At 39.0% G+C, this 22,941-nt stretch overlaps 4 protein-coding genes across 11 annotated transcripts; all 4 read right to left on the bottom strand.

Annotated features, from left to right (window-relative positions):
- Positions 1–149: 149 nt before the first annotated feature.
- LOC104817950 (mitogen-activated protein kinase kinase kinase YODA-like) lies at positions 150–6,314 on the bottom strand. Of its 2 annotated transcripts, none has more exons than XM_010547355.1 (12): positions 6,037–6,314; positions 4,609–5,344; positions 3,026–3,754; positions 2,787–2,874; positions 2,628–2,690; positions 2,363–2,523; positions 2,178–2,253; positions 1,938–1,997; positions 1,742–1,849; positions 1,402–1,647; positions 1,220–1,314; positions 150–1,114 (listed from the first exon to the last, which is right to left on the bottom strand). In XM_010547355.1, the coding sequence occupies exons 2-12, from the start codon at positions 5,154–5,156 to the stop codon at positions 601–603; spliced, it is 2,688 nt and encodes an 895-aa protein (XP_010545657.1). In that variant the 5' UTR covers positions 5,157–5,344; positions 6,037–6,314; the 3' UTR covers positions 150–600. The 2 variants fall into 2 exon arrangements, with proteins under 2 accessions (XP_010545657.1, XP_010545665.1); XM_010547363.1 differs by having other exon boundaries at positions 6,174–6,314.
- A 1,119-nt stretch (positions 6,315–7,433) lies between these two features.
- LOC104817937 (puromycin-sensitive aminopeptidase-like) lies at positions 7,434–14,700 on the bottom strand. 2 transcript variants are annotated; one of them, XM_010547336.1, is made up of 31 exons: positions 14,618–14,700; positions 13,834–13,947; positions 13,660–13,735; positions 13,396–13,472; positions 13,130–13,246; positions 12,953–13,027; positions 12,750–12,857; positions 12,452–12,664; positions 12,307–12,368; positions 12,124–12,151; positions 11,943–12,029; positions 11,813–11,838; positions 11,618–11,681; positions 11,456–11,536; positions 11,263–11,310; positions 11,154–11,172; positions 10,961–10,965; positions 10,838–10,849; positions 10,696–10,752; positions 10,487–10,596; positions 10,324–10,404; positions 9,838–10,024; positions 9,556–9,704; positions 9,335–9,473; positions 9,103–9,249; positions 8,806–8,887; positions 8,530–8,705; positions 8,299–8,409; positions 8,101–8,217; positions 7,962–8,033; positions 7,434–7,742 (listed from the first exon to the last, which is right to left on the bottom strand). In XM_010547336.1, the coding sequence occupies exons 2-31, from the start codon at positions 13,894–13,896 to the stop codon at positions 7,662–7,664; spliced, it is 2,670 nt and encodes an 889-aa protein (XP_010545638.1). In that variant the 5' UTR covers positions 13,897–13,947; positions 14,618–14,700; the 3' UTR covers positions 7,434–7,661. The 2 variants fall into 2 exon arrangements, with proteins under 2 accessions (XP_010545638.1, XP_010545647.1); XM_010547345.1 differs by having other exon boundaries at positions 9,838–10,006.
- Positions 14,701–15,365: 665 nt separating this feature from the next.
- LOC104817919 (probable E3 ubiquitin-protein ligase RHB1A) lies at positions 15,366–18,524 on the bottom strand. Of its 3 annotated transcripts, none has more exons than XM_010547307.1 (5): positions 18,429–18,524; positions 17,190–17,308; positions 16,425–16,854; positions 16,178–16,287; positions 15,366–15,843 (listed from the first exon to the last, which is right to left on the bottom strand). In XM_010547307.1, the coding sequence occupies exons 2-5, from the start codon at positions 17,253–17,255 to the stop codon at positions 15,814–15,816; spliced, it is 636 nt and encodes a 211-aa protein (XP_010545609.1). In that variant the 5' UTR covers positions 17,256–17,308; positions 18,429–18,524; the 3' UTR covers positions 15,366–15,813. The 3 variants fall into 3 exon arrangements, with proteins under 3 accessions (XP_010545609.1, XP_010545624.1, XP_010545617.1); XM_010547322.1 differs by having other exon boundaries at positions 16,425–16,851; XM_010547315.2 differs by lacking the exon at positions 18,429–18,524 and adding an exon at positions 18,341–18,361.
- A 1,531-nt stretch (positions 18,525–20,055) lies between these two features.
- On the bottom strand, positions 20,056–22,801 carry LOC104817899. Of its 4 annotated transcripts, none has more exons than XM_010547281.2 (7): positions 22,488–22,600; positions 22,334–22,392; positions 21,480–21,888; positions 21,017–21,167; positions 20,798–20,934; positions 20,462–20,691; positions 20,056–20,358 (listed from the first exon to the last, which is right to left on the bottom strand). In XM_010547281.2, the coding sequence occupies exons 3-7, from the start codon at positions 21,669–21,671 to the stop codon at positions 20,349–20,351; spliced, it is 720 nt and encodes a 239-aa protein (XP_010545583.1). In that variant the 5' UTR covers positions 21,672–21,888; positions 22,334–22,392; positions 22,488–22,600; the 3' UTR covers positions 20,056–20,348. The 4 variants fall into 4 exon arrangements, with proteins under 4 accessions (XP_010545583.1, XP_010545598.1, XP_010545589.1 ...); XM_010547296.2 differs by lacking the exon at positions 22,334–22,392 and having other exon boundaries at positions 20,462–20,530; positions 20,629–20,691; positions 22,488–22,599; XM_010547287.2 differs by lacking the exons at positions 22,334–22,392; positions 22,488–22,600 and adding an exon at positions 22,688–22,801.
- Between the last annotated feature and the right edge of the window lie 140 nt (positions 22,802–22,941).

Here is a 22,941-nt window from a genome sequence, read left to right as displayed (position 1 = left end):
GTACATTTTCTATTTATAAAATTAGTTCACAAATGTTTTGAAAAATATCATTTCATTAATATCACCTAAATTTTATATTAATAAACTACTTTCCCCTATATACTTATGCACAATTCCAAACTGATACAGCTAAAGCAAACCAGCAAACAAAGTGAATGACCAAATTAATTTATTTTTCAAATTTCAAATAACGGTACATGGGATTTGATCCTTTGGTTCGAGCTTTTGCTCATATATTTCCCACCTTTTCTCATTACCAAAGAGATACAAATGACTACTTCAGAGCCCTTCACTTCATCCCGAAGCTTCTGTACACAGATGTACATTTCTCTTCAGTCTGTCTCCCATTTTCCTGGTTCCAAAAGGGAATACAAAATGTACATTTCTTCCCTTTTTGCATGAATGAACGTTCCTCACCAAAGAAGAGCTCTTCTGAATTCCAAAAACCAGTCTTGCGAATTTTGATCCCGACCCTATCTTCAGGCTATTGGTACTACTACTCTGCAAAAGAAGCCTGGTCCTGATGAAGGGTTGGTTGGTTCCTAACAACCTAACTATGGCTGTAACTCCAAAAGCTACTGAAACAGAGGGGCCACCAAGCTACGTTCCTCCATTGGTGGGACCAGGAATCAAGAAACCAGATCTCAGGTCAAGTGTTTTCAGTTTCAGATGCTCACTTAGGAGCTGTTGGGACACATGATCCGACAGGACAGGCTGACTGTCCTTGAGATTATTCCACTCGTAGCTCGGTTGGATGGAACCATTGTTCTCCCAGAAAACATGAGGCTGCGTCCTGGTATTACCCCGGGAGATATTATCGTGCCTTAGGTCTTGGAACATGTTGCTGTTTCCGTAGAAGCAGTTGTTCCCAGGGCTTCTGCTGGATCCTATGCCTTCATGCACATAGTTAGTTACTATCTGTCTTTGGTGATGGAACGGGATGGCCCCATTGCCACCTCCGGTTAGAGGTGTTGATGAACCAGAGACACAATGTGGGCTTGATATTGGGGACGGCGACCTTCTCCCGCTTATGTGCTGTGGAGAACGTGCGTGAAGGATCAGACTCTCGATTGGTGAAATCGGACATGACGAGTTCCTTGGCGAATGGGATGCACTGGAAGAAAATACCGCGAGTTTTAGTCAATCTGGTTAAAGTAATATCCATGTAATGATGATGATCAGGACACAAAAACTAAAATAGAGCAGAAGACTAAGGTACCTAAACACTGAGCCGGGTTTTAAACTTTTGGGTTGAAGATTGGTTGCATCTTCTGAGTCCAGCAGGCATGGAAGACTTCTTGCAGTTGCCATATCCTGAACAAAAGATCAGTAAGGCAAACCTGAAGCAAGCAACGAGATGAAGAAAAAACTTGTTTAATGAGGAAAAAACTTGTTTAGTACCTCTGATCTCGTAGCATTTGATGCCATAGGCATGGTGGTTTCTGCGGGCTCAGCGCTCGTGATAGGCCTTTCTAGCGGCTGCCCGGCGTTTCTTACAAATGGGTGCTCTAAAAGTTCGGCAGCCGAAGGACGATTTGCAGGATTCCTCTGTAGGCATTGTCTCACAAAGTCCTTTCCCTCCTCCGACAAATGATCCGGGATCTCTGGAAGTTCCTTGCTATTCCCAATCTTGAACATTGCCGGAACCTTTTCAAGATTGCACACGTATGATTATGGTCCATGGTGGTTTGGTGAGGCATTCAAATGACTGATCAGTGGTTGAGTCTAAATAGTTACTAACCCCTTCATACTGGCTCCATGGTGGTTTTGTTGTAGCCATTTCCAGAACTGTACATCCAAGACTCCATATGTCGCGTGCAAGGTTACTGCCACTTGAGTTCTTTATAACCTGAAAACAGGACGAATATGGGCATTATCAGAAAGCATCACCTCGATAAATAAATAACCTCCTAGAAGGAGAAAATAACAACGTGTACCTCGGGTGCCATCCAATAAGGGCTCCCCTTGAATGATAAAGGACCAGACTGAGCAGTAATCTGCGTTTTGTCCAAGGAATCTTTTATTAGAATGCATTGTTAATAGCTGTTTCGGGTAATCAAAACCAGATCAGGGTCCCATACGATAACATTTACAAATCATCTCTTACTCGAGGCAGGGTTTTGAACAGACAAAAAGAATGCAGGGAACAAGATTGAAGAGAATATATTCGTTCTTACATGTTTTGCCATTCCAAAATCTGCCAACTTCACCCGTCCATGGGGATCCACCAATATATTTGCTCCTTTGATGTCTCTGAATAAAGTTTAAACACATATTTGCTTAATTCTCCAATATGCAAGGACACGTATTGTTCGGTAAGGTAAGGAGGAATCAGGACAAAGTATAGAACCAAGTCTTTCACCTATGCACAGTTTTTTTCCCATGCAAATAGGCAAGCCCTGACAAAATTTGGTGTGTGTAGTTACGAATTGCATTCCCCCCGAACTGTCCATATTCTTGAAGAAGCTTATAGATTGAACCACCAGAGACAAACTCCAGATATATATACAGCTTGTCATCTACCTGTTTTAGACGCAGAGAAGTTAGAACAATGAAGCCACGGGAAAAAAAAATTGACTCATCAGTGGTTAGCATTCTGTCTGGATCACAGCACAGGGATGTCTTACAGTTTCAGAGCCATAGTACTGTACTATATTAGGATGTCTTAACCGGCTTAGAAGTGCAATCTCCTGCCAAATTATTGAGAGAGAACTGGTGTGTTAAAAAAAGTCAACTGAATAAATAACGCATGTAAAAAATTTAAGCGCTCATGAGGTGCAACTCACTTGCCCCAGCTGCTGAGCGCACTCCTTCGACTTTGGATCATCCGGACATAGGGTAACTTCTTTCATGGCACACATCTCACCACTTTCACTGAGAAAAAGAAAATAAAACCGATAAACCAGGAGCACCAAGCAGTTATACGAGTACACCAAAATATAATGTCCAATGAAAAGCTGCATGATTTAGCATCTGAATTAATCTCATAGCCAGCATGAAACCAGGTACAGATTATTAAACGGACCTGTTGAAACCAAGATACACATGTCCAAAACTGCCCCGCCCAAGTAAACGCCCTTTCTTCCACCGTGATCCAGGGCTCACTATAGCCTCCGCCCTTGCAGGACTTCGGGGGACTGACGGAGAGGTGGCTGCTGAATAGGTGGGAGAAAATGGGCAAGTATTTGAAATTGTTAACGGCGGGAGAGGGAGGCGATGACTTTGCTGTTTGCTATCATCGAGCCGTCTAGTTGGAGACCCAGTGGTTGATCCTCCAGCTCGTGGATGAAGTGGGGTAACGGTTCCACTGTGTATTCTGGAACTAGGACCAGGGCTTGTCATTCTTGGACTAGGAACAGGGGAACATTCAGGACTGCACCTGCTCTGAAGCCAAAACAGCTGACCAGACATATCTCCACCAATGGAATTATTACCAGAGTTGTAACCTGAACCTGGGCTTGAGCATTGCCCAGACCCAAGCAAGGAAACATCTGAATATGGTTTTCCAAATAACAATCCATGGTTTGAGACTTGATCCGGAACACATGATCGCATCGGACTCCTAGAAGGACTAGACAACAAGCTGTCTGGAGCACTGCAGAGAATATCTCTTCGAGGAATTTGTAGATTCTGCACATGGCTGCCAAGAGGTCTCCGTTTAGGAGATGTCGACAGAATCTGAGTTTTATTACTTAAAACAGGAACTGGCATGAGAAGCTCAGCTGAGTATTTGTGACCATGAGGGGATTGGTCCCTGTGGATAAAGTCAGAGGAAACATGTTGAGAGAGAGAGAGAGAGAGGAGGGGGGGGGGGGGGGGTTCTGGAATCCTGAGTGCCCGGTACTCGATCTTTAACTATCTGAAGCAGCCGATATGTATACAGAAGATGACTTACTGCCTTTAGAAGCTCAGCTTTTAGTTCAGATGCAAGCTGCTTTCTGACAAACGTTCTAACAGCGTGAACAGCATCGGGATCTGCAACCGTCATCATGTCCATTATCTCTCCCTCACCAGGCAGTGTTATTGCATTGGCAATAAATTCCTAGGCAGCAAAGAACGTATTAATTCCAAAAAAAATCATCAACATTCGTAACATTCTTGAATAATGGAAAGTTTCGGAGAAGTACTTTGTCTAAGCTTGACTCGGAGAGTATACTGCTAAGACCTTGCACAAACTTGGGATTTAGAACCAATGGCTTCTTTTGCTGGAAATCAGAAACTAAGCTTAGCATAAGCTTCTTTGCAAGAACTTGACCAGCCTCCCAGCTGAAATACAGAAATCCCAGGAATGAATGATGATCGACATGAGAAGAGCACGAGAATTTCTATGTTTTAGACAAGCACAAACCGGTTGAACTCGTCTGAGTCATGGGCTAGCAGGAAGAACAAGTCATCATCAGAAAGATCGGTTTCAAGACGAACTGGAGCACTGAATCCCCTCAGTAGAGATGGAACTGGCCGCTCGGATACGTCAGTGAACACAAATTCTTCTTCTTTCTGTGCACAAACAAAACACTAAGCTCAGAAAAAAAGGGGACAACTGAAAGGGGGGGGGGGTAGAGAGAGAGAGCAGAAGAGGGAAAATAAAATTATTACAGTACAGCTGACCTCGAAGAGTTGCCAACAGCAGCCCTGTTCCCATTTTCACAATCAGAAGCCAAGGGACTGGGAAGTGAGTCGGATGGGTTGTCACCCACAGAACTTCCACTTGATACAGAAGCAGTCGCCAAGTCAGCCTCAGTACCTGTATAATCGATCCTGCTTGCAGCACTTTGGGGCTTTGGAAGTGGTACAAATGAAGGCTTAGAACTTCTATTCAATCCCGGTCCTTTTGATGCATTAATTCCCGAATCAGTGCGACTCACAATAGGAGGATGCACAGTAGGAAGTGGAAGAGGTAAGGCATGAGACCTTTCTGCAAAGCTCTGACAACGTGATACTTCAGTTGAAGGAGATGGAGATCTTGATGGCACTCGAGAAAGAGCTCCTCTTCCGGGAACAATGTCGTCACAACGTCTACGTGACCCTCTTGACCGACCACTGGACCTATCCTCAGATATTATTCTAAATTTCCGATGCAACGTATCAATAAAACTCTCCTTGTTTGCTTTCTTCTTTTCATCTTTAGACGAAGACTTCCCCCACCAAGAAGGCATAACTATCCCACTAACAAACAAAGATCTGGTTCCAGACTACAAAGTAACCATCCTTTTTAACCACTTCAAAAATCCATCCCTAGCTCAAACCCCAGCCAGGACCACACATGAAAAATAAAAACTCATAGAGGTAAAGGCACCATCTTTATACCGTCGAAGTTGACCAACACAGAGACGCAGCTGAAAATCTGATGATGACAATGTAAAGGCAGAGTCAGAGTTTCAAAAGAATATTTTGATAATGATACTAAAATATACTAAGCATACTTAGCATGTATTGACTTAGAGACAAAATAAACAATCACCAGAACCAATATTCTAACATGGAACACTCTAGGTAATAACCCATCTATTCAACGGGTTTTTTTTACCATCTCATAACAATCAAAATCCGAAAACAATTACAAGAAACAGTATACTACAAAATGTTTTCAAGCCCCAAACCCATAAAATAAAAGAAATTGTTGAACCAGATCAGCTTACTAAGAATTTCAAGTATTTTTGCCGAGTATACTACTTTTTTTTTTTTTTTTTTTTTTGGTAACGCGCAGTATACTACTTTATTACATACTAAGCCATTTCCAGATTTGTAGTCCCACAAAAAGAGCGACATCTTGTACAACCATCAGCCCTAGCTACTCAAGATCCATTCCCAACAGTAAGCTTAGATTTCCACCAGCAGATCTAAACAGACGAATTCCCCATTTCGGAAAACCTACGAAACCAGACACATCGAATCAAAACCTAGGATACAAGGAAACCGAACCATTTAAATCCAATTGCCCAAAACCACGAATCGGGACAGAAACTCAAGATAGTTCGAATCCATGGGAAATTAACCACAACTAGCTGAACCCACAATAGAAACCTCTCAAATTACCAGATTCAGCAGTACGAAGAGGATCGATCAGAAACTCGGAGCACCACGACTCCAGGAAAACGGTGGTATCAGAGTATCAGATCCCTAATCATTGCTCACAAATGAGTTGTACGTACAGCCAAAGAGCTTCAACTCACAGTAGATTCAGCAGTGACAGTCGACGAGAAGACGACGACGACGACGGCGACGACGGCGACGAAGAAGATTAGTAGAGAGAGCGCGTTCGAAGAAAGCATTCACTCTCTGTTTTTCTTCTTGGTGCGTTAATTTTGTAGTAGAGAGTAGATAATCGATAAAAGAAAATGACAATAATTATTTTGATTTAATCATTATTTTTGGGGCTTTTTTTTTTTAAAAAAAAAGGAACGACAGAACAAATTACCGTTGCATCCTGTTATTCTTAAATTCTTCGCTTTCATATCCCCATATTTTCAATTCCTATCGAATGTCACCTTTACTAAACATTTAGTACACCATGCCCTCTACCTTTTTTTTTTTGTTAAAACTCGGGTAGAATTTTAGATCATCAACTATTAAATATTTCACTACTTCTTTTATATTAGAATTCTTGGAATTTATTTAAAATATAATAGTCACACAAGTTAAAATTTATTTTTAAAAAAATTAAATCATTTTTATAAATCTTCAGTTCATTTTTTATTAATAAAATATCCAATTTTTAAAAATTTATAAGATATACTTCAACTGATTATTTTTTAAATATATCAATATTTTATTTTAAATATTTATGTGATAATCTTTATTTTAAACATAATTTCTTTTTGAATGAATTGAAATTTAAAATTAATATCATGAAAATAGTTAATATGATAGACTAAATAGACAAGTGTTCAAAATTTATCATTCTCAGACAAAAATGAAAAATTAGTGTATTTAGTGAATTTTGTGCTTAATAGCTAAATTTCAATTATTAGAATTTTTTCCTGAAAAAAGAACATACCGTTTATCTACCCTCTAACTTGGAAGACTAATGCTTAGCTTAGTAGGAAAATAATGATTATCTACTTATCTTTGTTTTAATTATATGTAAAATGGGTGATATTTGTGATTCTTTACAGAATGGGGGTGAAAGTATAAATATTCGAAAATACAGGATGTATGCTGGAAAAACAAAGAAAAAAAAAAGATCTGAAGGTGGTGCATGCAATAAGAGGACGCACATGATGTGTGCTGACACGTCGGCTGTTGTATTCCAACCGTCGGATCAGAGATGATGACGTAATAAACATAATCATCATATTCTTCAGCAATATTATTATGCAAGTAGGTGGGACCTAACCTGATTTTGGGAAATGATGATAAGCCTAACGGATGAAAATAAATAACCATAATAATTTCTCAAAGGTACGATCTTATAAAATTATAATAAATAGGCGTAACAATTTAACTGTCAATTGCATTCGCCAAACTTGGCATGCTTCATAATTTTTTATATTGAAAATAAAATAACAAAATATCATTAGAAAGATGATGTCTTGAGTCACAAGTAGGATGAGAGACCTTGGTGTAAGTAAATATAAATTATATTTGAAAAGCTCTCCAAGAAGCTGCAGATTATGACAGTGACAGTAAAAAGTAAATACTTTTTACCTCAGTGTAATAAACTAAGCAGCCAAGCTCTTGGAGGCAATCTCGAAGACATTCTCAGACAGTCCATTGGATGACAATATCATCTCCAGTTGCGCCTGCAATAACATAACACCATTATTACACAAAAGATGACTTGCATCTATGCATTGATAATAAAGCCTTAGATCTTGAGAGCTGTGCTATTTTCGAATTGTTCATCACATGCAAATATTTATACCATGTAAACCAAACTAAACCGGGTTAATCCAGACTAAACCTGGTACACATTCTGATGCGAACAGAGCAAAATCTACAAATTATTTTTTTTTATTCACCTTGGAAAGGGCTTGTCGGGTTTCGTCGTAGCGCTTCCACCGCGAAAAGGCCGACACCATTCGAGAGGCCACCTGAAATTTTGACGAAAGAGGGTAACTATGGAGTCCAGAGACAGATACTGGTTTGATGATAGTTTACCTGAGGATTTATTTTGTCTAGCTGGACAACCATATCGCCCAAGAACTTGTAACCAGATCCATCTTTGGCATGGAAATTCACTGGGGAGCTGCGGAATCCTCCGACAAGAGAGAAAACCTGTTCTCCGGAAGAAATTTCCGACATGGGTTAAGCCAAGAAAGCTTCAAATCCGTGGCTGAGAGTTTTAAGTTCACTCACCTTGTTCGGGTTTCGTAGATCAAATGCTGGATGATTCAGGAGTTTCTTGACGTTCTCGACGTTGCCAGGAATGTCAGATGAAGCTTGAAGGCGGAACCATTTGTTAACAACCTGACCAAATCCCAGGAGTCATATAGTCAAATCGAGTAGAATTCATGACAAGATCCAGAAGAGATGGAAACCTAGCAATATGACCCAGAAAGGAAGGAAGATAAGAGCGTAGATGCATACCGAGAAATCGTGTTGCCACTTGCTATAGAAGTCGGCAAGAACTTCATCACGGGTTTCACCAGGGTTCTGTGCTATGGCTGCCAAAGCAGCGAATTGATCAGTCATGTTGGTTGCGGCCTTGTACTCGTTCAAGGCAAGCTCGGTAAATGATGGATCTTCAAGTAACGCAAGATAAGCTATAGAGTTCCAACGCAGAAAAAGAAGGCAAAAAGTTACGATCTGATACATTAAAAAAAAACGAACATTCGCTCAAACAAATTTGCACGGAATATGAACCTAGAGCTGTTTTCTTCAAAGCACGCCTCGCCATGTTAGCATGGTCAAAAACATATGCTTCTGTGCTTCTGTTGTTCTCAACCTGTCAAAAAACAGTGAGAAAATTTCAGGGAGGATCCAAAGAGAAGCCCAATAATTCAAAAGAACAAGAGACAATCACTAGAGCATATTTTAAATTCAAACAAGATTATGTTCGGTTTTATAGTTCATTCAGGATTGAGTTCTGGAATCCTGAGTGCCCGGTACTCGATCTTTAACTATCTGAAGCAGCCGATATGTATACAGAAGATGACTTACTGCCTTTAGAAGCTCAGCTTTTAGTTCAGATGCAAGCTGCTTTCTGACAAACGTTCTAACAGCGTGAACAGCATCGGGATCTGCAACCGTCATCATGTCCATTATCTCTCCCTCACCAGGCAGTGTTATTGCATTGGCAATAAATTCCTAGGCAGCAAAGAACGTATTAATTCCAAAAAAAATCATCAACATTCGTAACATTCTTGAATAATGGAAAGTTTCGGAGAAGTACTTTGTCTAAGCTTGACTCGGAGAGTATACTGCTAAGACCTTGCACAAACTTGGGATTTAGAACCAATGGCTTCTTTTGCTGGAAATCAGAAACTAAGCTTAGCATAAGCTTCTTTGCAAGAACTTGACCAGCCTCCCAGCTGAAATACAGAAATCCCAGGAATGAATGATGATCGACATGAGAAGAGCACGAGAATTTCTATGTTTTAGACAAGCACAAACCGGTTGAACTCGTCTGAGTCATGGGCTAGCAGGAAGAACAAGTCATCATCAGAAAGATCGGTTTCAAGACGAACTGGAGCACTGAATCCCCTCAGTAGAGATGGAACTGGCCGCTCGGATACGTCAGTGAACACAAATTCTTCTTCTTTCTGTGCACAAACAAAACACTAAGCTCAGAAAAAAAGGTGACAACTGAAGGAGAAAAATGCTGGAATATGATGAAATAGCAGCAAACATGAGAATGAACAAGACATGGATCCGAAGAAAATTTTCACAACTGACCTTGGTCACTAGAAGTATTGTGCTGCTGCCTGAAATGGTTTCCAGTGCGCCGTTGTGATAAACAGAAGAAAGTTTCATGTCCTTACCACTCGGGCCCACAAGACCGACAACCACTGGGATAAACATTGGTTCTTTGGTGGGCTGCCCTGGTGTTGGTGGTACTTCTTGACTGCAGAATGTTAACATGCTAAACGGACCGGTGTGGTTTTTCTTTGCATAAGTATTTACAAAAAAATAAAGAAACAAAAAGGCGAGACCAGTGTGTCGATGAGAAAACAAACTAGAAACTATCCTTTACAGCATTGTTTCTGGAGCCATCTAATTCTAGAAGCCCGATATTTCAAAACTAAGGTGGGTCGATGATGTTTATATCTGTTAAGGTACGAGATTCAAAGCAGCGGTTTAAGTAACTCTAATGTAGTCGGCTCAAAATTCATTGTCAGCATATAAACATGGCTAAAACGCAGAGTAGAAGTAGATCAATACCTGAACTTCAAAGAGAAAGTATGGTCTTTGCCATTGTAAGAAGATGTCACTTTGACAACCGGGGTTCCGGCTTGAGAGTACCTAAAAAGTTCCATCACATTAGAAAGCATGAAAACCCAGAGCCATCACTATAAAATTAATATCAAACACCAAAGCAACATACCATAGCAAGAAATTTGCAAAATCTACATTGTTCGCATCTCGCATAGCAGCAAAGAAGTCTTCACAAGTGACAGCTTGCCCGTCATGTCTTTCGAAATAGAGATCCATACCCTGAACCACATGGACAAAATAAAAGTAACCAAAGTAAGTGCACTAGACTGGAAACCTCTCTAAAGAACAAAAGATATACAGACAGCTTTGAAAACCAACCTTTCGAAATCCTTGGCTTCCTAGTAGCGTTTTGTACATCCTCACAACCTCAGCTCCCTAGGGGATCATTTATTAATTAAATAAAAATTCTTGACTGGGATGCAATATAGGAAATGAGATCATTATCGTCGAAGAGCCAAACCTTTTCATAGACCTGGGAACCACAACACAAAACGAACCATTCAGGTTAGATACAAACCAAAAGACAATATATGAATATGTGGAGAAAGGAAACAACAAGGAATAAAAGATTCTTAGGTCATACCGTCGCTGAGAGAGCAGGTGATAGCCAGACGAGAATCAGTTTCGAGCGGGTCACATAAAATCAAAACGTTAGACGGGAATCAAAATGAAGTAGTAGTTTCACGTAATCCCAGATTTGCTAGAGAACAGAAACCAAGATCACAAAATGAATTAGTTTCAGAGGATCCCAAATTTTCTAGAAAACAGAATCTTGCCTGTGTAAAAGTTGTCCATCTGCCACAGAAGGAAAAGAATCAATTCATCACCACCCATATTATGAAGTATATCAACACTTTTGAAAAGAACAACAATAAATAATCTGACCTTGATGTAAGAATGCGGGCGAACAGGATGAGCCATTGGACCGGCATCCTGATAAATTAGAAGACAAAACAACTAGTTATGTCTATTTGATTTGCTTTTGAAAGAACTGCTACAGTTTAAGTAGCAATAAAAAAAAATGAGAAAATCATGCATGAAGGCCTCAAAAGAAGGAAAGAGTGCACAATGAAAGCACCTCTGGGAACTGAAAAATTCGAAGCGTTGAAACATCACCAATGCGTATCACAGTGCGACTTCCCATGTCAGATGAAAACTCCTGGAAAAAAACGCGGCATATTTTTCAGTCAAGAAAGAAAGTCCTGATCAGTACTTTTAGTGAGCGCAAGGTAAACAATACCTGGTCACGGAAGACAGTAAGCCCTTCCTTTAGACTGAGTTGAAACCAGTCACGGCATGTCACCCTGTTGTTTCAGACAGCGTGCAGTATAAAACAATAAGCCTTCTATCAAATTGGGAAATGCATTAACCTTCAAAGAATTTTTTGATTATAAACATCTGGAAAAGGGAGAGAGGAGGGACGGATGAGGTTGACCTGTTCCCTGTCCAGTTGTGGAAATACTGCACATAGGAAAGAATAAGATGTATCATCACTAAAAAAAATAACACAAAACAACAGACAAGGTTTAAGGAATCATTCTATGCTATAACAATTAACAACATACTTCATGGCCGATAACTCCGAGAATTGTAGCATAATTAGCATCTGTTGCAGTTTCCGGAGATGCCAACACAAGCTCGGAATTAAAGACCTGGAAAGAGAAGTCCATGAATTATCTATTGAGACAACTTATGAACATGGATTTCGTTTATTCTAATGATAAAACAAAAGGTCGGGAGACATACATTCAAACTCTTGTTTTCCATGGCACCCCTGAAATATTAACCAGAAGACCAATAAGTTTCCCAAATACCCAGGTGAAGAAAGCAAAAGAAACGGAAGCATATACTTTTCATTTGAAATTTTAGATGACAGAAAATGGAACAATACTATCAAATATCATCGAAGCACTATTTGTTTGTATGTACATGTTAAAATCTGCAACAGCAACAATGTTGAAGAGATCCAGGTCGTATTCGAGGCCAAACACCTGTTAAAGTGTATGCAAGGAAGAGCCGCTTCAGTACCATAAAGCAATATAAATAGATAATGACTAAAATTTGTTGCACTCACATCCTCATCCCACTTCATGGCGGCCTTTAGAGAATACATGGCATGAGCTGTCTTTGGTACATCTTCTGCAAGAGTCCAGATTCGAAGAGATACTTCCCTACCAGAGCGTGTGGTAAATGTGTCATCTCTGCTCACCAGCTGTCCAGCCACCAGTGCGAAGAGATAGGAAGGTTTCTTGAACGGGTCCTCCCATAGTGCATAGTGCCGGCCACCCTATAAATGGAACCAATGAAAAAGTGACTAAACATACAAAGAAGAAACTAAACAGACTTTATTTCGTGTTAGGTCTAATGCTAACCTCAAGATCGCCTTGAGAAATGAGATTTCCATTGGAGAGCAATACAGGATAGAGTGATTTATCAGCTTCAATACGACACGTGTACTTTGCCATAATATCAGGGCGATCCTACTCATCGCATGTTAAAGCACAGCTATAAGAATGTAGGATATATTATACGGACAACGGCCATCTTATCCATTCAAATTCTCCAAAACACCAACCTGGTAAAACGTAATGTTACGGAAACCTTCTGCTTCACACTGTGTGCAAAAGTTCCCAGAGGACTTGTAAAGTCCCTGAAGTGAGAAAGGCAAAGATGTCAGAAGAGTACAGTTAAACCATCGAGATTTTAAAAAATCAGACAAAGCCAAAATCATATGAAAATCAAGAAAACCTGCCTCTAGTGAAGTATTCTTCTGGGGGTATATCTCAGTGTCGATTTCCAAAACAAAGGACTCACTGGCCGGCAGTGAAGGGAGAGTGAGATGGCGAGCATCCAGCTGATAATCTCCTTCCTACAATTGATGAACCAGAAATGAAAAGAGACCAAAGTGAAGAGGCAGCAGAGTCGCTTATGGTAGAAAAAGATCATATATACGAAAGAACTCAAGATACAGAGGTATAGCATTTTAAAAACAGGATAAAGTATCAGTATATCAGATACCTTCAGCACTTTCCCATCAACTTTGAGCGAAAGTAGCTTCAACTCGTGCCCATCCAAGACCAAGGGAGCAGAAGCACCTAATCGAGAGGAGAACTTGTTCAGAATACATATTTTGTGAAATGCAAGTTCCATGAATCGAGCTATACTTAAGAAGCAGGACTACAAGAACCAAAAAAAATTGAATCTTTATCTACAAAAAGAAAAAAAAAATATTGCTTTGAACTGTCAGCCTAGAAATGCAGGAGCATGTACAGAGTGCTGTACCTTTAACTCGAGGAAGAACCTTGATTTTGGAGGTAACAATTGTTTTCTCTTCATCCAGGGAGAAGCTCAGGCCCACCTAAATTGGATACATGAGGAAATTCAATCACGATTAAAAAAAAAACGATTGCGGCGGTATCATATACTCAAGTTGAAAGTTGAGACACGATAACATACGGTGTCGAAGTAGTAATCAGGCATCTTGTAGTCCTTGAGAAATATTTCTTTAGGTGCGACCATTTTTCGATTCTTCAACTTATCAGGAACTGGCTCCTGCCACTTTGCTTAAATCTTTTAAACATAAAACAGGGGATAAACACAAGAAGCCCGATGAGTCTCACATTAATAAATTAGTCGTGATCAGATTGCGTTGTGAAAGAAGAAGAAAGCCACTTGCATTGACGGAAACCGATATTTCCTCGAACAAGTGGCCTGGACAAAGAACAGACAGTCAAGTGACTATTCTCCGTTCAAAAAGATACGAGCTCGTGACAAAAGGATCCAAAGAAACACAAACGTCAGACGCAAGGAACCGCTTGTATTGGGTTTCCTTTTGCAGGCGAACTTCCCGCGAAACAAATACCGGAATACGTATCGATCGGATCAATAGAAACAATCAAAGAACTTGGGCAATGGAGAATCACGGGAGCATGAGAGATCAAACGATTCAAACCCAGGAGGCTGGTCCTCGTTAGAGACGAGCTTTTGCAAGGAAGAATCAATCGAGCCATACGTATAGCAAAATCGTAAAACCCTAAATTCAATCTATCCACAACAACTTAAAGAACCCTAGTGACCCAAAAACTCCGATCGCAGCGAAACCATAAACCCTAGCGGAGATTTATAAGAATTGCCAAAAAAAAAAATCAAATAAACGAAAGGCAAAACAAAAATCTGAATGAAAAATGAAAATAAATCTGGAAAACGTTTGAGAGGCGCAGAGATCATGTATCATCATTACCCAAGTCCAATGATCAAACGAAGAGGAGAAGAACTGAAACACCTGGTACTAATATGTGCGTTTATAGATGAGGGATTACCGATTATATATTTATTTGGAAAAAATGAAAACAATATTTTGATAATAAAAAAAAATTAAACTAAAGAGGACGACAGATTAGGAGATTAAATCCCCTCCGCGAAAATTACGTAAAAAATGGATATTAACGGTTATATTTGAAGGCATCAAGCACCAAAATACACATACTATGATATTAAAATAAAATAATTGAGTATGAGAAAAGTGAGAAAGCTAAAAGTTGGTAGAGACAGACGGTGAATGAAGAATATCTTGTTGTTATTATTCAAATCATCTCCTCCTCATTCTTTGCGATTCTGTTACCTTAATTGCCTCCTCTCACAATGCTAACACACGAAATCGTTATATTATAAAATTACATTTGTCGTTTTCCAATATAATATTCTCTATTAATTTAACCAAGTAGTCTTTTTCTTTTCTTATTTCCTAATCATCTTTTCCACCATATAAAACCCTTGAAGATCCAACAGTGTTTTAAAACGTTTGATTCACATGTTTGTATATGTCCAACCATGGAGTTGGATAGTCAAACATTTCAGCTCTTAAGCTTTGGTTACAAATTATTGTGTAAAACAAAGTGCCACGGTCTAAATACTATATAGATCAATTATATATCTATATATATACATTATAAAATGTATGTATATAAAACAGGAAAAATGATCAAAGATTAGGGAAAACAAAGAAACTTATAAAACCATGAACGAACGAACAAATCAAAAGGGAATACAAAGTTGGTGTTTGCATATACAAAGAACAAATCGTAAGATACCAACAACCGAATCTTCCCCCCCACCTTCCCCTTCACAGAAGTGAATTCTAAAGCAAAACCCTAATTTCCTTCACCTGTGTGGACTTCAACAAGTGTAAACACATTTTACGTGTGTATATATATATATTGAAATGTAATGCAAACCATATATATATATTCATATTCTGTGCATATGGAATGGACCCAATTCTGAATCTCTCCCTAGTTCTGGCTTTTCTTACCATAATTTTTTTTACTTCTCCTTTGCATTCTCAGACAGAATTGAGCGTCCAAAGAACAGCAAGAGACGTACCATTAATTATCGATCGACAACCCTAACCGCGCAAATATGCCATTTCTCGAATTGCTAGTCGAGGGGAGAGTCGAAAACCATTTCCTGCAACAAAGAATACAATGGTATCAGGAATGGTTACATAAACGAATGATGAATTTTGGTAAAACTAACAATGTACTAGCGCTAATCTCACTACCACTTTTAAATCCGTCACTGTAACTTAAAAAATACGATACACATAAAGCTTCACTTATGGAATGGTCAAGCCTAGGGAAAAATCTGTCAGCTTCAAGAAAGCTGAATGCTGTCATCAAGCACCCAAAACTTCAGAGTGTAGTGTAACTAGTGTTTGTTAAATCATCCAAGCCCAAAAATCCTTTAGGTCGATTTGCCTAAAGAAGTGCTGTTGAAAAGGTTTCGTTCTTCCAGCAAGTACCTTGTCGCAGACCGGGCAGGTTTCACTTCTCTCCATCCATTCGAGAATGCATGCCAAGTGAAAATGGTGCTCACATTTTGTCAGAAGTTTTGGGTTCTCGTCGTCATACTCTGTAGCGAGGCAATACAATAATGTACATGCACGGTTATGCAACTGAAAAGATTATATCAAAATTTACAAGACTACTTGTCTGAGGAGAAAAAGATCCATTAGGAAAAGCATGTCTGAGATGTAAAGGCAAAATTACCTTCTAGACAGATGGGACAACAATCTTCCTCCTCAGTCGGAGAAGCATCCTCCATTTTCTTTGAGATTTTGGGGTCTATGTCTTCCATTGATCCAAGATCAATGTCTGTTTCCAACTTACAATCTGCATCTTTATCTGGGAAACTAGTTGGAACCCCGAGAATAACACCGTCGACTGTTTCTTGGGCAGGGTGAGAGTTAGTGGTTCCCACTGGCCCATCTCTTTTATCAGCATAAATTTCCTGAGCTCTTCCTGGGGTTTGAGGATGGCCTAAAGCCACATCGAAAGGGAGAGGTGGGGGAGGTGGTGTATAAGCATCAGGAGATGATGTCTCCAGGTTTGTGTCTACCAGAACAGCAGAGGAGATCGCAGAGGAAGTTCTGTTATGAGAGGACAAAGGAACACGTTCCTCTGTTGCCCTCGGGTACTGCTGCGACAAGATTAAAAAGGGAGATTAACAACGAGGAAAACCTCGATATCTCAAATTTCGACATTGTTAACAGTTTTAGCTAAAAGTGATAATCCCATTTCATATATAAATCTAGATGCTGATCACAACTTTGAGCCTTTTCACGTTAAAAGCATTCAGTGGAGGTTAGAAGCACCCATCACAGATAGAATTACCAACAACCCCATCACCGGATTGTGTAGCACAATTAATTACATGCAGATGACCTTTAGATAAACTCAAAAAATAAAGGCACTGGGAACAGATAATAGATGAGTATGGAATATACGGGAGGTAAGAGTAAGCATCATACTAACATAATAGTATGCAGGTCCGTTATCTACATCAGCTCTTCGTGAAGAACAACAGCAGCAACCTCCCATTTCTTCTTTCTTATTACAAATGCCAAAAATGTAGAAACTTCATCTATGATAACCTACAATCAACATCAGTAACACGAAAGATTGTAACAGGATCAGAGACTGGACATTAGTTACACAGGCACCGTTTCTTTGCAACAAAAGAGACACGCAATTCATTGTTCACGAGGACGCAACCTTAGAGAAACAAAAGCGAGTTCCTTAATATGTGCTAAAAACTTGTTCTCTAATTCGTGCATCAAACACTAACATGATCCACTACACAGAGAGCACGTAACGAGAAGATTCTTGAGTAAAACCAGCCTCGACATCAACACGTTCAGGTGTACTAGATATCTCAGGGCAGCAACCACTGACCGCACTATCTTCTTCCTGTGAAATCCATGTTCAAAGTTCATTGAACAAGCAATCTACCTAAAACAATAACATGTGAATAAAGCAAAACACCTAGTCCAAGTTTCATCAATGCTTAATCCAAACGCGACTTTTTTCATTCAGATATCACATAGATTCTCAGACAATTGTCACGCCAACCACCCACTCTTCTTCAGCCCATACATGCTCTTCAATCTCCAAACATAAGTCTCAAAAACATTCTAACGTATATCAGTTAGATTATGGGAATTAATCCCGCTTTCCTCAAACATCCAAACACAAGCTTATACATAGAAGTGATGAATCAAACCAGATACGCAAGCACTAAAGTGCAGTTTAAGCTCAGACAAGACTTAAAACACAACACAGTTCTCACCAGCTGAGCTTAGTTATTCCAACATCACACAATCAGACATACTACAGAACATCAAATCCAGCCGACAACAAAACTTCCTCTCGCCGTGTATGAGTTAACCAAAACCCTAAGAGAATCACTGGGAGCTGTTCAGTGTTCACACAGAGAACCAAGCTCCACAAAACCCTAAGCGGAACTTCACAAGGAATCAGTCAACATCAAAATTCGGCATCAGAGAAGGAAAACGGATCAAACCTAGCTGGAATCCCCGGAATTCCTCCGAAAAATGGGAAAAAAAACTCAGCTTAGAAAGAGAAAAAGGCAAACAACAACAAAAATACATTAGAAGAATTATCACCAGAAGATCAAAGAGGACGAATCAACTGAATCAGGATAAAGAATCGAAGATCCTCAAAATCAAAAGACGATAAATATATCTCACATACCTGTCTCGGGAGAAACTTTGGTTTCTTTTTGGCGTCCTCTTCTTCTGCGCCTAAGAAACGACTTCCATTGGAAAATGGAAGACCGAGAGAATAAAATATCAGTATACATCACTATTAAGATACTTTTCCTTAATTAATGGACTAATTAATTAAAAATTATATAATTTGTTTTTTAGTAATTACCGAAAAATTCTTAATTGGTTTTAATTCGAATCTCACCCAGCAATATTGATCAATAATCGTATAAACAAGATGGCAATATTTTTCTTAAACCTAAATTAGACTATTAAAACATATTAATGGTTGCATATTTTTAATATTTGAATAAAATCTTAACATTAATACGGTCAAGATTGATACATTTATTTTTAAATTAATATTGTCTTGTCGATTTAATAGATTGCATGTATTTTCAAGGTATTGAAATTCAATCAGCAGGGGAAAAAATAAAGTGAAATGATTTTCGTTTACTTTTCTTTATGAAGACATTTATTTCGTAATGATTGAAAATTATACGCAAGACGTCGTGGAAAATTATGACGTGGATTTCCTTGTAGTATAGACGTGGGTTGTGGTTGTTCTCACACGTGCCGACTACAGTAACCTTTTAGTCACAGTATGTGCCGCCACGTGGCTGGTGGGTCCATACTCTATATTTCTTATTGGGCCTTTTTTCTGGTTATGGGCGTGTTAGATATTTGAGCTTGGGCCTCATATCCTTAACGTGATTTTTTTAGTTCCTCAATATTTGCCGTGATTTTAAGATAATTTAAAAACAATATTTTTTTTATAAGAATTTAAAAACAATATTAATATATTTGCGTTTCACCAAATGGAAAATATAAACTATGGACGTTGATATGATAATGTAAATAGTCAGAGTAGTGTTATTCATATTTTATCTATCTAGTGATTTAGATGGTGTAGTTAGATAAATTATATTAATTTGATAATTGTTTTTTTAGGAAAAAGACTAAAACCAAACCTAAAAGCAGAAATCATGGAAAATATAGCACAAAGGAATGACTTTTCACACTTCTCGATCCCACTTTTCTTTCCTTTTTTTTTTTTTTACTTTGGCGCATCCCAAAACAAAAACCAATAATTTACGACGAGGGAATTGGAAAAAAAAAAAGCAAAAGGTAAAATAAATAAATTAATTAAAAAAAATGTCTTTTATTTTTCAGAAAACAAAAAGGACAACTCCTGCAAAGAGAGAGGACATTGGTCTAGATAGATCACCAACTGTACGACCGGCCCTACAGTACAACCACCCAATTTCCAGACTGTAAGATTAGATTATTTTCTATCCATCCACTAAATTAAATTTAAAATTCCCCCCATTTAAAATAAGGTTTTTCAATTTACACCAAACGGCATATGGTACATAAAATAAGATTTAAAGACAATATTAATTAAAAAAGAGAGAATGGATAGTTGTACTACAAGTTTATAAAATTTGGAATAAAGCAAAAGACAATGTATAGAGATGGTACATGTCAAAGAATGTTTTAAAAAACTAATAAAATTCAACCAATGATTAATAAATCGGGTTTATTTAGGGAGAGAGAGAGAGATATAGTAGCAATCATAATACACCAACCCAAAACCTACCCACAAGCCAATAAATACAAAGATATTTTGTAACAGTTTCAAAGTATATACATTTACATATACATATATATATATATATATAGAGAGAGAGAGAGGGCTAGAACATGGGGAGACAGACAACCACTAATTTATCAGATGGAGATCAAGAGACAAAGATGATGGATCTGTTAAGTCAAATACAAATGTTAGAGATAGTCGATTACGTATACATATACATATATGTGGTATCAATGTCGGTTAATCAATCCTCCATCCGCCTCGATCTTTTGGCCGCCACAACGAAGTCTGATATGACCTGTTCTTCATTCACCCGAGGCTGCAAAAACAAAACGATCAAAGATACGTCCAAATGTTATCTGTGAATGATTATCACCGTATTGTACACCGTATGTACAGAATAAAATACAGAAGAAACGCACCAGTGACGTGAAATGGAGCTGCATGGCATGGAGCATCTGATCCCTTGACGAATCTTGATTGATACCACGCTGCCCATGCACCAAAAAAAAAAAGAACCCACGTGAAAGAAAAAAATCGTACGTAGAAGAATCTCAGAGAAATAGGGAGAGAAGAAAAAAAAGCTCACAAGGTGGAAGTGTCTGCAATATCTTCTCAATGCACTTGATCCCAGTTTCCCAAAGTTCACTCTCTGAATCATAATCCAAATTAAAAAAAATTAAAAAAACTATAACTTTGATGCATATACATATATATATATATATATAACAATGATGGTTTCTGAGTATATTTCTTACTGAACGGAGAATGGATTGAACGTCTCGGTAGCTGCTGCTGCTGCTACGATTTGCTCGAGCAAGTGAAGATGAAATCCATGGCTTTGTCTGTCTGATTCTTGCCGGTCTGCTCATCCTGTGGAACCCTAATCCAGTATCTGCACACAAAACCCACACTGTAACGATCCAAACACAACAGCTTTGTAGTATTGGAAATGAGTGTTTCCTGAAACATCGTACCGAAATCATGTTCCTTGTCTGCAATAATATCCGATCCGCTGCTGAACATATCGATCTCCTCCTCGTCATCCTCTAGCTCGTCCCCGGTCGGATGCTCCAGCACGCTCAATGCATTTCTCTGGAGTTTCACCTCAATCCCATTTTTCAGAACCTTACCCACAGAACAGTGAATGAACAACCAGACATGGATGTTAACATGGTTTTTGAAACATCATTAGTCAAGATTTCGAGTGGAGAGACAAAGAGGATTAGTCCAAAGACTTAAACAAATCAAAAGAATTAGTGGGCACCTAAAATGATTAAAGCATACAACGAATATGATGTTGAGAGACAAACAAAAGAATGAAAAGACAGAGAATTTGATTATCCATCCATCACAAACCCAATTTATCCAATACGGGGCACAGAGAACGAGATTATAACAAAAAAAAAGGTTTTTTTTTACATATATATATATATTTACCAGCCAGTGCCAGCCGCCAAGACCAACAGCTTTCTTCACCACGCCTTGTAAACCCACCAACACAGATTTAGTTCTGTTGTTCCCTGTGACAATCACTTTGGTATGGCGAGGGAGAACCGACAGTTCTTCGTCTCCGCACTCTTCACGGAACGCAGAGAAAACCCTAGTTGAGCTCAGGACAGGCTCCAACATTTTTTCCACTCCCCTGAATCAATGAACTGATCTCAAACAAGATTCTATTACAACAAAGGCGGTCTCTTTCTTCTGTTCTTTGAGATTCTTGTATTCCCCCCCTGTAAAGCTGGAATCTTTCCTGCCAAATTCTATGAATCGGATGTGATCTTCTCCATTTTTCTTTATCCGAGCAAATCTTTAGTATTCCAGCAGTTTCCGCTACAGGAAGAACCCCCTGCGAGTTCATGAATTGCTCAAAACAAACAAAAAGGAAATAAAAGATTGGATGGAATTCAAGTGATTAGAGAAGCCATTATCCAATATGCGAACAAAAGGGCATTTGCCTATCAGTGGCCTCGGGAACCGATCCGAGGAGTGAGAATTTTCTGAGCTTGGACTGAATCGAAACTCGTAAAGAATTATAATAATAATTATTATATTTCGATGATTATTCGGAAGCAAAATTAAATATTTTGGTGGAGGAAGAAAATGGCCGAAGCATTGCACAGGGAAAATCAATCAGAGAAACAAACGCAATTACGGAAGAAAACCAACGAAACGGGAGAACATAGTAAAATCAGAGTAATGAGATTAAGTGAGATTCAACAGAAAAATGGCAACTTTTTGAGTTAGAGGAGCTAATAACATCATATTTTCCCGAGAAAATAACACATAATTACCAGGAAAATGGCGAGAAAACTGATTTCGAACTGAAAAATGCGAAATTCTTGACACCAGTCTGATCAGATCAAACACCAAAAACCGAAATCGGAATCTCAATCGAAATGCAACAGAGACTAGAGAGAATTAAACGGGAAAAAGGGATCAAAATACCTTTTCCAAGCTCGAAAAAATCTGACAAAGATTTGAAATTTGAGTAGGAATCGCACAGCTTTTGAGAGAGAGAAGAGAGAGTGAAGTGACGAGAGAGAGAGAGAGAGAGGGAGAGAGAAGCGCACTAAATGCTTACGAACTGCCAAAGGGGAGGAGACCGGCAATGTGCCGTACGGCACGGGAAAAAGGGATCAAAATACCTTTTCCAAGCTCGAAAAAATCTGACAAAGATTTGAAATTTGAGTAGGAATCGCACAGCTTTTGAGAGAGAGAAGAGAGAGTGAAGTGACGAGAGAGAGAGAGAGAGAGGGAGAGAGAAGCGCACTAAATGCTTACGAACTGCCAAAGGGGAGGAGACCGGCAATGTGCCGTACGGCCATGCTTTGGCTACCGGCTCACCCCGTTCCCCGGTCATTTATTAAAATTCAGCGATCTATTTCTTGTTCCCCCCCCC

The sequence above is a fragment of the Tarenaya hassleriana genome, unplaced genomic scaffold (assembly GCF_000463585.1).
Source record: "Tarenaya hassleriana unplaced genomic scaffold, ASM46358v1 Cleome1, whole genome shotgun sequence".
In the NCBI taxonomy this organism is placed as follows: Eukaryota; Viridiplantae; Streptophyta; class Magnoliopsida; order Brassicales; family Cleomaceae; genus Tarenaya; species Tarenaya hassleriana.
Note: the sequence above shows the minus strand (reverse complement) of the source record. Positions and strands in the feature narration are given on the sequence as shown.

Excerpts from the sequence above, each read along its gene's own strand:
- LOC104817937 (XM_010547336.1), bottom strand. The coding sequence starts at position 13,896 with ATGGTCGCACCTAAAGAAATATTTCTCAAGGACTACAAGATGCCTGAT. Across the intron at positions 8,218-8,298 it reads ATCTACGAAACCCGAACAAG|GTTTTCTCTCTTGTCGGAGG; the intron begins GTGAGTGAACTT and ends TCCGGAGAACAG. Across the intron at positions 8,034-8,100 it reads TAGACAAAATAAATCCTCAG|GTGGCCTCTCGAATGGTGTC; the intron begins GTAAACTATCAT and ends TCAAAATTTCAG.
- LOC104817899 (XM_010547287.2), bottom strand. The coding sequence starts at position 21,671 with ATGTTGGAGCCTGTCCTGAGCTCAACTAGGGTTTTCTCTGCGTTCCGT. Across the intron at positions 20,935-21,016 it reads AGACAAGGAACATGATTTCG|ATACTGGATTAGGGTTCCAC; the intron begins GTACGATGTTTC and ends TTTTGTGTGCAG. Across the intron at positions 20,692-20,797 it reads TTCAATCCATTCTCCGTTCA|AGAGTGAACTTTGGGAAACT; the intron begins GTAAGAAATATA and ends ATTATGATTCAG.
- LOC104817919 (XM_010547307.1), bottom strand. The coding sequence starts at position 17,255 with ATGGGAGGTTGCTGCTGTTGTTCTTCACGAAGAGCTGATGTAGATAAC. Across the intron at positions 16,855-17,189 it reads ACGGACCTGCATACTATTAT|CAGTACCCGAGGGCAACAGA; the intron begins GTTAGTATGATG and ends ATCTTGTCGCAG. Across the intron at positions 16,288-16,424 it reads TTGTCCCATCTGTCTAGAAG|AGTATGACGACGAGAACCCA; the intron begins GTAATTTTGCCT and ends GCCTCGCTACAG.
- LOC104817950 (XM_010547355.1), bottom strand. The coding sequence starts at position 5,156 with ATGCCTTCTTGGTGGGGGAAGTCTTCGTCTAAAGATGAAAAGAAGAAA. Across the intron at positions 2,254-2,362 it reads GGGAAAAAAACTGTGCATAG|AGACATCAAAGGAGCAAATA; the intron begins GTGAAAGACTTG and ends AACTTTATTCAG. Across the intron at positions 1,850-1,937 it reads CTTATTGGATGGCACCCGAG|GTTATAAAGAACTCAAGTGG; the intron begins GTACACGTTGTT and ends TCCTGTTTTCAG.